Source organism: Copadichromis virginalis, linkage group LG19, assembly GCF_057382275.1.
Source record: "Copadichromis virginalis isolate Kocher_CV1m ecotype Utaka linkage group LG19, C_Virginalis_male_GT1.1, whole genome shotgun sequence".
Lineage (NCBI taxonomy): Eukaryota > Metazoa > Chordata > Actinopteri > Cichliformes > Cichlidae > Copadichromis > Copadichromis virginalis.
Window position 1 is genome coordinate 6,550,411 of NC_140636.1, and position 13,511 is coordinate 6,563,921.

At 43.5% G+C, this 13,511-nt stretch overlaps 1 protein-coding gene across 1 annotated transcript in view; it reads left to right on the plus strand.

The window, feature by feature from the left end:
• The window catches only part of LOC146685419 (heterogeneous nuclear ribonucleoprotein L-like), a 74,626-nt gene that overhangs the window by 56,813 nt on the left and 4,302 nt on the right, over positions 1-13,511 (plus strand). The window contains exons 11-13 of the mRNA XM_085442280.1: positions 5,471-5,672; positions 6,071-6,128; positions 6,211-6,309. Coding sequence (XP_085298406.1) covers positions 5,471-5,672; positions 6,071-6,128; positions 6,211-6,309 — 359 coding nt within the window. The remainder of the gene's footprint in view (positions 1-5,470; positions 5,673-6,070; positions 6,129-6,210; positions 6,310-13,511) is intronic.

The window sequence follows — 13,511 nt, forward strand, 5'->3', positions numbered from 1 at the left end:
GGCAAAAAAGTATTTAGTCAGCCACCGATTGTGCAAGTTCCCCCACTTAAAATGATGACAGAGGTCAGTAATTTGCACCAGAGGTACACTTCAACTGTGAGAGACAGAATGTGAAAAAAAATCCATGAATCCACATGGTAGGATTTGTAAAGAATTTATTCGTAAATCAGGGTGGAAAATAAGTATTTGGTCACCTCAAACAAGGAAAATCTCTGGCTCTCACAGACCTGTAACGTCTTCTGTAAGAAGCTTTTCTGTCCCCCACTCGTTACCTGTATGAATGGCACCTGTTTGAACTCATCATCTGTATAAAAGACACCTGTCCACAGCCTCAAACAGTCAGACTCCAAACTCCACCATGGCCAAGACCAAAGAGCTTTCGAAGGACACCAGGAAAAGTATTGTAGACCTGCACCAGACTGGGAAGAGTGAATCTACAATAGGCAAGCAGCTTGGTGTGAAAAAATCAACTGTGGGAGCAATCATCAGAAAATGGAAGACATACAAGACCACTGATAATCTCCCTCGATCTGGGGCTCCACGCAAGATCTCATCCCGTGGGGTCAAAATGATCATGAGAACGGTGAGCAAAGATCCCAGAACCACACGGGGGGACCTGGTGAATGACCTGCAGAGAGCTGGGACCAAAGTAACAAAGGTCACCATCAGTAACACACTACAACGGCAGGGAATCAAATCCCGCAGTGCCAGACGTGTTCCGCTGCTGAAGCCAGTGCATGTCCAGGCCCGTCTGAAGTTTGCCAGAGAGCACATGGATGATACAGCAGAGGATTGGGAGAATGTCATGTGGTCAGATGAAACCAAAGTAGAACTTTTTGGTATAAACTCAACTCGTCGTGTTTGGAGGAAGAAGAATACTGAGTTGCATCCCAAGAACACCATACCTACTGTGAAGCATGGGGGTGGAAACATCATGCTATGGGGCTGTTTTTCTGCCAAGGGGACAGGACGACTGATCCGTGTTAAGGACAGAATGAATGGGGCCATGTATCGTGAGATTTTGAGCCAAAACCTCCTTCCATCAGTGAGAACTTTGAAGATGAAACGAGGCTGGGTCTTCCAACATGACAATGATCCAAAACACACCGCCCGGGCAACAAAGGAGTGGCTCCGTAAGAAGCATTTGAAAGTCCTGGAGTGGCCTAGCCAGTCTCCAGACCTCAACCCCATAGAAAATCTGTGGCGGGAGTTGAAAGTCCGTGTTGCTCGGCGACAGCCCCAAAACATCACTGCTCTCGAGAAGATCTGCATGGAGGAATGGGCTAAAATACCAGCTACTGTGTGTGCAAACCTGGTAAAGACCTATAGTAAACGTTTGACCTCTGTTATTGCCAACAAAGGTTATGTTACAAAGTATTGAGTTGTATTTTTGTTATTGACCAAATACTTATTTTCCACCCTGATTTACCAATAAATTCTTTACAAATCCTACCATGTGGATTCATGGATTTTTTTTTTCACATTCTGTCTCTCACAGTTGAAGTGTACCTCTGGTGCAAATTACTGACCTCTGTCATCATTTTAGGTGGGGGAACTTGCACAATCGGTGGCTGACTAAATACTTTTTTGCCCCACTGTAGCTGCTCTGCTCTGTGTTGGTACAGGGCATTGAAGATGATAACAGTGGGTGGATTATATTCTTAAACTTAGTTACAGCGCTTTCAGAAAGACATCTACTTTGATAAAGTCTACTCTCCACCGCTGTGTAATCAATTATTGTAAATGTAAATGTTATCAGGAAATGATCAGACAGGAGAGGGTTTTCAGGAAACACTGTTAAATGTTCAGTTTCTATGCATATGTTAAAACAAGATCTAGAGTGTGATTAAAGTGGTGGGTGGGTTCTTTTACATTTTGAGAGAAACCAATTGAGTCTAATAACAGATTAAATGCCATGTTGAGGCTGTCATTTTTAGCATCTACATGGATGTTAAAATCACCCACAATAATTATTTTATCTGAGCTCAGAACTAAATCAGATAAAAAGTCTGAGAAATCAGACAGAAACTCTGTGTAAGGCCCAGGTGGACGATAGATGATAACAAGTAAGACTGGTTTCTGAGTTTTACAGCTGGGGTGGACAATGTTAAGCATCAGGCTTTCAAATGAATTAAAAGTCTGTCTTGGTCTTTCATTAATTAATAGGCTGGTGTGAAAACTTGCTGCCACACCGCCCCCTCGGCCTGTGCTTCGAGGTTTCTGGTAGTTAGAATGACTCGGGGGTGTTGATTCATTTAAACTAACATAATCATCCTGCTGCAACCAGGTTTCTGTAAGGCAGAGTAAATCGATTTGTTGATCAATTATTAAGTCATGTACTAACAGAGACTTGGAGGAGAGAGACCTAATATTTAATAATCCACATTTCACTGTTTTACTCTTTGGTTCAGATGTGGATACTGTATTGTTCTTTCTTTGTAATTGTTTATGTTTAAGTTGTTTGTTGCTGGTTTTTAGTTTGTTTTTTGTCTGTTTGGGAGCTGACACAGTCTCTATGGAGATGGGTTTTTGGGGGGTAGCAGGAGGAGAGAAGCTGCAGAGAGGCGTGTAAGACTGCATCTCTGCTTCCTGGTCCCAACTCTGGATAGTCATATTTTGGGGGGTTTAATAAATTTGTCCATATTTCTAGAAATGAGAGCTGCTCCATCCAAAGTGGGATGGATGCCGTCTCTCCTAACAAGACCAGGTCTCCTCCAGAAGGTTTGCCAATTATCTATGAAGCCCACATCGTTTCTGGGACACCACTCAGACAGCCAGCAATTTAAGGAGAACATGCGGCTAAACATGTCACTCCTGGTCTGATTGGGGAGGGGACCAGAGAAAACTACAGAGTCCGACATTGTTTTGGCAAAGTTACACACCGATTCAATATTGATTTTAGTGACCTCCGATTGGCGTAACCGGGTGTCATTACTGCCGACGTGAATTATGATCTTACTGAATTTACGTTTACCCTTAGCCAGCAGTTTTAAATTTCCTTCAATGTCGCCTGCTCTGGCCCCTGGAAGACAATTGACTATGGTTGCCGGTGTCTCTAGCTTCACATGTCTGAGAACAGAATCGCCAATTACCAGAGTTTGACCCCCGGCGGGTGTGTCGCCGAGTGGGGAAAAACGGTTAGACACATGAACGGGTTGGTGGTGTACCCGGGGCTTCTGTTTAGGACTTTGCTTCTTCCTCACCGTGACCCAGCCGCCCTCTTTCCCCAGCTGCTTGGGGTCTGCCGGGGAACAGCTAGCGGGGCCTACGCTATCTTTGGCTGCACCAGCTACAGGGGCCTGGCTAGCTATGGGTGAATGAAGGGTGCGAAGCCGAGTCTCCAATTCAGTAATCCTGGCCTCCAGAGCTGCAAATATGCTACATTTGTTACAGATATCATTACTGCTAAAGGAGGCCGAGGAGTAACTAAACATCTGACACAATGAGCAAGAAAGTGCAGGAGGGACATGTGAAGTAGCCATGGTGCTAACGAGTCGGCTACGAGCTAAGCTAAGCTAGCGAGACAGTGAGTGAATACTTTGGCTATAAATTAGGTAGTGAGTACACAGAAAGTGTGCTTCGGATGAAGCACGTGAAGATTATACTATGAAAAAGAATGTATTTAAAAGTTGTTAATTAAATTGCTAAGCAAATAAGCTACTCAGAAACACCACTGTGTTTGAGCAGGAACAGGAAGTGATACTCTGCCGCAGAGCAAGCGAACACCAAGTGACAGCGCCACCAAGAGGTCAGATCCTTTACACTTTACTTCCAAGATCGAGATTCAATCTCAAATATGAGCAATCTCTCTCTAATGATCGGCTATGTACCACAGGCCTTCAAGCTGTCTGTAGTTAAACCTTTACTCAAAAAGCATCTCTAGACCCAGCAGTCTTAGCTAATTATAGGCCAATCTCCAACCTTCCTTTATATCAAACATCCTGGAAAGAGTAGTTGTCAAACAGCTAACAGATCATCTGCAGAGGTTTATTTGAAGAGTTTCAGTCAGGTTTCAGAGCTCATCACAGCACAGAAACAGCTTTAGTGAAGGTTACAAATGATCTTCTTATGGCCTCTGACAGTGGACTCATCTCTGTGCTTGTCCTGCTAGACCTCAGTGCAGCATTCGATACTGTTGACCATAATATCCTATTAGAGCGATTAGAACATGCTGTAGGTATTACAGGTACTGCGCTGCAGTGGTTTGTATCATATCTATCTAATAGACTCCAGTTTGTGCATGTAAATGGAGAGTCCTCTTCACACACTGAGGTTAATTATGGAGTTCCACAGGGTTCAGTGCTAGGACCAATTCTGTTTACATTATACATGCTTCCCTTAGGCAGCATCATTAGAAGACATATCTGTGCATAACCAAGGTAATGCCATCCAGAGTAAGCATCTGGTTAGACACCATGCTCCCAAGGACATCATCTTCAGTTTGATCTGAATTAAGAAGCAGAAAGTTAGCGGCCATCCAGGTCTTTATGTCTTTAAGACATTCCTGCAGTTTAACTCATTGGTGTGTGTTATCGGGCTTCATGGACAGATAGAGCTGGGTGTCATCTGCATAGCAGTGAAAATGTATGCTAAAATTTCCAGTAATGCTGTGAGGAACCTTGGAGTCATTTTTGACCAGGACATGTCCTTCAACGCACATATTAAACAAATATGTAAGACTGCTTTCTTCCATTTGCGCAACATCTCTAAAGTTAGAAATATCCTGTCTCAGAGTGACGCTGAAAAACTAGTTGATTTATTTATTACTTCTAAGCTGGACTCCTGTAATTCATACGGAAGAGGATTAGAGCCACTGGGAAAAAAAGTGGGCTCGTCTTTTTTTCTTCTTCTTTTCCAGAATTCTGAGAAAGAAGTCTGAATTCTGACTTGAATTCTGACTTGAATTCTGACGTGCCCACTTTTTTTTTTCCAGTGACCCTAATCCTCCACAAATTCATTATTATCAGACTTTCCCCCCAAAATTCATTTTTCTTTTAGGACTGTTCCCTGAACAGAATTCAGTTAATCCAGAATGCTGCTGCATGATTACTGAAAAGGGCTAGAAAGCATATTTTGCCCATACTGGCTTCTCATTATTTGATCCTGTTATCTCCAAAGTCAAATTTAAAATCCTTCTACTCTCTGTTTTCCTCCCCTCACCCCCAGACGATCGTAGCAGATGGCCCCGCCCCTCCCTGAGCCTGGTTCTGCCGGAGATTTCTTCCTGTTAAAAGGGAGTTTTTCCTTCCCACTGTCGCCAAAGTGCTTCCTTAGTGGGTCATATGATTGTTGGGGAGTTTTCTTTATTTTTTTTGTGTTTATCTTACAACATAAAGCGCACTGAGGCAATTTGGCACCATATACTTCTTTATTTCTGTGTATATTATCTAGACTATTTCATGATCAGTAGATTTGTTATGCATGGATTTGATAAGAAAAGTAACACAGTTGATGTTTTTGGTTTTTGCAGTGTGTCGAAGCAGCACGCAGTAATCCCCAGCCAGGTTTTTGAGTTAGAGGATGGCAGCAGCAGCTATAAGGACTTTGCTATGACCAGAAACAATCGCTTTAGCAGTGCCGGACAAGCCTCCAAAAACATCATCCAGCCTCCATCTGCAGTGTTGCACTACTATAACGTTCCTCCGTGCATATCACAGGATCATTTACTGAGGGTAAAGTACTTCTGTCTGTTCGCTATCCGTCTTTTCTGTGTAACTGTAAAGAACTGTTTAAAGGTATTCCAAACCTCCTAAAACATTTTCTATCCTATCATACAGAGATGTATCCAAAATCTACTTCATAATTTCTTGTTTTTTCCTGAATTAATATGATTATTATCTTGGAAATTCCAAAAAAACCCATTGTTATTAAGAAGACTGCCCTTTTTTTCTGAATTAACAAGATATCCTTAAATGCCCAAAGATCCTCTCTTGAGTTGAGCCTGATTTCTTGAGCAGTCTTTGCCATAAAGAAATCCACTCCCACATTGTATAACAAATGCTGATAAGTTGTATGTTTAATTGTTGCCTAGTGCAGAACTGCTCACACGCTGCTGTCTGTGTTTCTGTAGCTGTGCACGGAGCATGATCTGCCTGGCTTTGTCAAATTTAAGATGTTTGATGCCAAACGTAAGTAGACATTTGATTGAACAGATGAAGTCTCGTGAATGTGGTCATCGCCTGCCTTTTAATGTTCAGTCTCTTTTTTCAGCCTCTTCTAAGACCATCTCCGGCTTGTTGGAGTTTGACAGTAAGACAGAGGCTGTGGAGGTTCTTACTGTTCTCAACCACTACCAGATTAGGATTCCCAGTAAGTCCATGAGAAAAACATCCATCACTGCCTACTCTGTCAGTCTCATGCTGGAAACTTCACAAATAATTCCTGAATGTGGAGCTGGAAAATACATCTGAAGTAGAAAAAATTATTTTGTAAAAATTATTTTGTGAAATTTAAACAGTTAATGCAGTTAATGTTAGTTTAATTCCTTGAGGATGAAAGTCTGCACTGTGGACTTCCTGCTAACCTCTAATTCTGTTAAATAAATAATAAATCCTGTTTTCATGGACGCCTGGATGTTAAACTTAATCGTTACACCTGGTAAAGCAGCAACGCTGATCATTTAATTAAAGATGAAAGAATTCAGACAGTTTTCAATGCTCAGTGATGCCACAGTGTTCGTTTGACTTTGGGACCTGAAACGGACGGAGTTTAGGACCCAGATTACCCCGCGAGGCGCTGTGTAGCACATAACATCGGTTCGAGGTCAGTAAGCACAACCAGAATTCATACATAAGGCGCACTGTTGATTTTCGAGAAAATTAAAGGATTTTAAGTGCGCCTTATAGTGCGGAAAATACGGTACTAACCATGCTTTACATTTTATACTGCACTGTCACATCCTCCAATTAATGTAATTTTATTTACATGGCATCAAATCCTAAACTGTCCTCCAGGACACTTGCCATAGAACAGTTTCTTCCCCTCTGCTGTTGGACACATGAACAATAACCATATGACTGTTCCCGCCACTAACACATGACCCTACGCTGTGTCACTGCATCATTCCATGATTGGCACTGATCACCACCTGCACTCATGTATATATCTTTCAACGTAGCACTCTTAATTCTTATTCTCATGTATATATCTCATGTATATCTCATGCACATATCTTTCTACGTAGCACTTTTAATTCTTATCCCTACTTTTATTTTTTCATGTCTATTTAAGTGCTATTTATGACACTATGTTTGCACTGAAGCACCGCAGCAATTTCCTAATGTTGTAAACCTGCTCAACATTTGGCAATAAACCCCTTTCTGATTCTGATTCTGATTCTGATTCTGATAGTAAAGTGAAGAGCTAAGTCCTTTTAGCAGCGCATGGCTCTCTTTTAATATGAAGAGCTCTTAGAAATGTTCTCTCTAAGCTGCGCACGTGCGCAATTGCGCACTGCTGGCATGGTGTCTGCGCACAGAAAATCTGCGTTGCGCACAAAAAAAAACTGAATTGAAATTAAAATTAAAACTTTAACAATTCTGTTTTGCAGTGCACCAGTGTTGTAGCTAGCAAAGCGGCTGATGTGGAGTGAAGCCACGTTAGTGTACAACCATTGGAGATGTGAGCAGGACAGACGGAACAACTGACGGGAAAAGTGTGGACTTTATACCAGTTTTTAAATCGTGTTGATCGGCCACGTAAAACCAGAGTTATGATAAAAAACACGCAATGTTTGGTTTTCTTCCTGAATACTGTCGTTGTTTATATTTACTGTGGGAAGAAACGGTAAAAACGGCGTTTCATAAGGAAAACGCTCGAAAGCCTGTGAGCAAAGACAAACCCCACCCCCCTCTGCCTTTCCTATTCGTCCAAAAAAGTGCCATTCGACCAATCAAAAAATGATATGGCAACGTGGCATCTAGTTGTTAAGAAACGGGGGACGTTTTAGGAGTGACGGCGTGTTTGAGATGTGAGAGATTTGAGACGTTTAGCGCAAATCTTGTGTAGTCAGTGTGTAGTCAGTGTGTAGTGTAGTCAACAGTTTTGTTGTGTGTGTCAGAACAATGAGGCGCCTGCTGAGTGTTACAGGTGTTACAGCAGTGATACATCTGCTGCTGTCAGGCCTGCAGGTCAGGGCCGTGCAGAGAGGTTTAAAGGGACGGGTGCTCAAAGTTAAAAAGGGGCACATTGAACCAGGCTGAATAACAACAACACACATTCATCAAGAGTCTAATATGGGAAGGGCAGGGCTGTGTTGATCTGAGACTGTAGACAGTAAAAAGTCCACAGGAGAGATGGTAGCTGATTAAACAAGTGTCATGAGATAATAACAAAATGCAAAGATTGGTGACAGCGCTTGGAACCATAAGGACACAAAAAACTGTGAGAAATAATTCAGGCTCTGCCTGTGAATCACTCTTTGCTTCTCTTCTTCCTTCCATCCCATCTTTTCATATATCACTCTCCACTTGCTGTCTATGTGAGAACAAGGCACAACTTGCTATTGCAATAAACTATAATCTAATTATCCACACCTAACAACTCCAGCACTTAATCTAAAATAAAATGATGACAGAAAAATGTTATAGCCCTGCCTTTAGTAGCCTCACACAGCTCCTGCTGTTTCCTCCTCATGTCCTTACCAGCCATGTCTGCACAATGTTATATCCTGAGTAATAATTAAAAAAAAATCCATCTAAATAAAACACACACATGCACGCACACACAGTGACATTTTAGACCTTCTTCAGAATACTGTATATACTATGGGCATCACTGTGCTGATCCAGAATCCTTACATTATTATTTATTACTAGAGCTACAATAATAAAGCAATGAGGAGGGGGAAGTAATAAATATGAAATAATGTATTTATGATGATTGCATTTGTTTCACTATCCACTCTGTGCAGGGCAAAGCTTATTACATGTTTAAACTGTAGAGATACAATCATTTTACTGCTGTAAAATCCAACTTTTGTCTTATTTAAAATATAAATCTAATATAATCTGCTTCTTAATGTATGTTCTTTAAAATACAGCGTGTGTTTTTAATATATTATAATTATAATAATTATTATGTGGACATGCATATTAGATCGTTTTTTAGTGAAATATAATCCCTCCAGAAAGGCAGGAAAAGCCCGGAAACTTACTTTAAAACTAAATATGTTCCCTAAAACGGTGACAGAGCTACAGACCCATGACAGCCTTACACAGGTAGCCAGCAGCTGTGACCAGCACTACTTGTGCAGTTAATAAAAGGACAGGTAATGTTTGTCGCGCTGTTGCACACACAGCACGCTCGTTTGTTTCAGTTCGTCAGTTGCAACAAGACATCTTACCAACGTGTACGTAATAAGCTGATACTCCTGGGTGCTACACACTACAGTGTACGCTGTACACCTACTTACTGGTTTTGTCGCATCAGTCTGTGTCTCTGAGTTAACTTGTGTTTCTCCTACAGCTCCGGACCGCTAAAAATGCGCGTGCTCTTTGTGAGCTCGTTCCCGGCTCGTAACCAGCGCGTTCTGCCGTCGAGGGCGATCATTGGTTAAATGTGATCATGTGACTGATGTGGTGTATTCATAATTGTCTCTGGTACATTTGTTGTATGGGCAGTATGTGTTCACTGTTTGATTGTGTAATTACGTGTTACGCACTGGCAATGCATGCCGGTAGATGGTAATACAGGAAGTAAAGAGATGGTCTTACCGCGTACTTATTCAGATCAGAGTAAGAATCACACATGGTGTCAGAAGTGCTGTGTGACTTGTAAGACTCCATACATCTGCCGAGTGTGAGGAGAAGGGGAAGGTGGAAACAAAATGCCGAATGACGACGTAGATGATCGTCCGAGGGCAGGAGTTAGCACCGCGGCTAGCACTCCCAGCGCTACGTTTAGCATCCAACCACCGGAGCCCTTTGATTTTTCCAAACCACACGAATGGACAAGATGGGTCCGTCGCTTCGAGAGATTCCGCCAGGCAAGTAATCTGTCTGCGAGCTCGGAGGAAAATCAAGTGAACACTCTCATATATTGTATGGGAGACGAAGCGGATGACGTCCTGAGAGGACTAAAGTTAAGTGATGTAGACCAACGGGACTATGCTAAAGTGAGAGATAGCTTCCACAACTTTTTCATTGTCAGGAAAAATGTTGTTTATGAGCGCGCACGTTTTAATATGCGCAAACAAGAGCCGAATGAGACTGTTGATGCATTCGTGACTGCCTTGCATGCATTAGCAGAGCACTGTAACTACGGACCGCTCCACGATGAGCTGATAAGAGACAGAATAGTAGTGGGCTTGGCCGACACGAGGCTGTCTGAGCGCATGCAGATGGAAAAAGACTTGGACTTGGATAAAGCTATAAATATGGCCAGGCAGTCAGAAGAAATCAAAAAGCAACAGTCAGCTTTGAGAAGTGAAACAAATGTAATGCATGTAAATGCGAAAACAGTTGACAGAGTGATACAAAAGCACGACAAAACAAAGTTCAACATGTTCAAAAATAAAACTGTCAAAACACAACAGCAATATAGCAAGAGACAAAATAATAAATGCTACAAGTGCGGAGGCTCTCCACATCCGAAACCTGAGTGCCCAGCAAATGATGCAAAATGTCATTTATGTGGAAAAAAAGGTCACTACCAGCGAGTCTGCAGACAAAGCAAGACAGTGCAAAGTATTGAGGAGGAAGAGGAGCAAGGTTTCTTCCTAGGCTCAGTTTCCAGTGACGGCCAGGCGTGGACAGCCAACATACAAGTGAAAGATGCAAAAATCACTTTCAAACTGGATACTGGAGCAGATGTGACTGTAATAGCTGACTCGGACTTATCAAAGATTTTTGCTAACGAACACAGACCAGTTCTCCAGCAGCCAGAAAAACCTTTGTTAGGCCCTGGGAAAACACCACTGGACGTTGCAGGTTTTACAAAGCTACAGCTCAACTACGGAGCGAAACAGACAACAGAGAAGGTCTATGTTGTAAGAAACCTGAGCACTCCACTGCTAGGCCTGCCCGCCATTACAGCTCTTGGCCTGCTGGTGCGAGTTGACGCGGTTTCAATGGACACTCTGAAGACTACTTACCCTAAACTTTGCAATGGTCTAGGGAAAGTGCAGCGGGCCTATCACATTAAACTCAAACCGAACGCTGTGCCGTACTCACTCACAACTCCGCGAAGGCTTCCTCTGCCTCTGATGGGAAGGGTAAAAGAGGAACTCCAACGAATGGAAGAGCTTGGTGTCATTACCCGAGTTGAGGAACCAACGGATTGGTGTGCCGGCATGGTTGTTGTTCCAAAGAAAAACAGCCCTAGGCTAAGACTTTGCGTAGACTTTACCGGACTAAATGAGTATGTGTGCAGGGAAAAATATGTGCTGCCATCGGTTGAACAAAGTCTCGGAATGCTCGCAGGAGCCAAAGTGTTTAGCAAACTGGATGCCAACATGGGCTTCTGGCAGATTCCCCTGTCCGATGAGTCTGCCAAACTCACCACCTTCATCACACCCTTTGGGCGGTTCCACTTTAACCGCCTACCGTTTGGGATCAACTCAGCGCCCGAACACTTTCAGCGCATGATGGCGGAGGTCATCGAGGGTCTCGAAGGAGTGGTGTGTCACATTGACGATGTGTTGGTGTGGGGACGTAACCATCAGGAGCACGATTCCCGTCTCCATGCTACACTGCAAAGACTGGAAAAAGCAGGCATAACGCTGAATGTTGAAAAATGCGAGCTCTCCCAGAGCAAGGTTGCTTTCTTGGGTCACATCATAGCGGATACAGGAATCAGTCCTGACCCGAAGAAAACGGAGGCAATTACAGAAATGACAGAGCCAACTATTGTGTCAGAGTTGCGCAGTTTTCTGGGCATGGTGAATCAAGTGGGCAAGTTCATCCCCCATTTAGCTGAAAAAGACAAAGCCCTGCGAGATCTTCTTTCCAAAAAGAACGCATGGTATTGGGGAACTGACCAAGTGAGAGCTTTCAAAACATTACGAGATGCCCTGACCTCACCCCCAGTGCTCGCAATGTATGACCCCAACAGAGACATTAAAGTATCAGCAGATGCTTCATCCTATGGTCTCGGAGGTGTTCTTTTGCAGCTGTGGGAAGAAGGATGGCGACCAGTGGCGTATGCATCGAGGTCCCTTTCTCCTACAGAACAACGATACGCACAAGTGGAAAAAGAGGCACTGGCATCTACATGGGCGTGTGAGCGTTTTCGTGATTTCCTGATTGGTAAACATTTTTGTCTTGAAACGGACCACAAACCTCTCGTTTCCTTACTGGGAGGACAAGCTCTGGATCTCTTGCCACCCAGGATCCAGCGATTCAGAATGAGACTCATGCGTTACTCGTACACTGTGCAGTACGCCCCAGGGAAATCGCTCTGGACAGCAGATACTTTGTCCTGCTCACCTCTGAAAAAACCAATGAACCTGTCAGACAAAGAGCTGATGGAAAGCACAGACATATATGTCGACAGTATTGTAGCAAACATGCCTGTCAGTTCATCATATATGCAAACACTGAAGGAACAACTGAAAAGCGACAGTGTGTGTGCTCGCGTCATGGACATGTGCACCGAAGGCTGGCCAGAACATGCAAAACAAGAGCCTTTACTGCGAAATTACTGGCCTGACCGAGCCACGCTCACTGTTGAAGACGGCCTTTTGTTAAAAGACACACGGCTTGTCATTCCTTCAGCAATGAGAAACGAGGTGCTGGAAAAACTTCACGAAGGACACCAAGGTGTGGTAAAATGTAAAGCTCGTGCACGCCAAACAGTGTGGTGGCCCGGGCTGAGTCAACAAATCTCTGAGATGGTGCTCAAGTGCAAAACGTGTATTCAAGAAAGACACAATAACAGTGAGCCACTCATGCCAACAGAATACCCTGCCTGCCCATGGCTGAGAGTGGGCACAGATCTTTTCGAGCTGGGAGGGAAAACTTACCTTCTCGCTGTTGACTATCACTCTAGATTTGTTGAGATTGCTTTGTTAAACAGGACAAAATCAAACGACGTCATTACTCACCTGAAATCTTTCTTTGCCCGTCACGGCATCCCAGAGGTCCTCATGTCTGATAATGGGCCACAGTATTCAGGTCAAATCTTTACAGACTTTGCAGCAGCATACGGCTTCAAACACATCACAAGCAGTCCCAAGTTTCCACAAAGTAATGGAGAAGCAGAACGTGCTGTGCAGACTGTAAAAACTCTTCTGAAAAAAGCAGCTGATCCTTATCTAGCTCTTCTTGCCTATAGAGCTACACCACTGCAGTCCGGATACAGCCCTGCAGAGCTTTTAATGGGCAGACGTCTGCGAACCACACTGCCGATGCTTCCATCGCAGCTGGAGCCCACACTGCCGGACAACGCACTGCTCGCTCGAAAGGAAAGGGAGAAGAGGATGATGGACATGGCAAACTTCAACAGGCGCCACCGCGCAAAACCTTTATGCAGCCTGTCCCCAGGAGAGCAAGTTTGGGTGACTGATGTCAAAA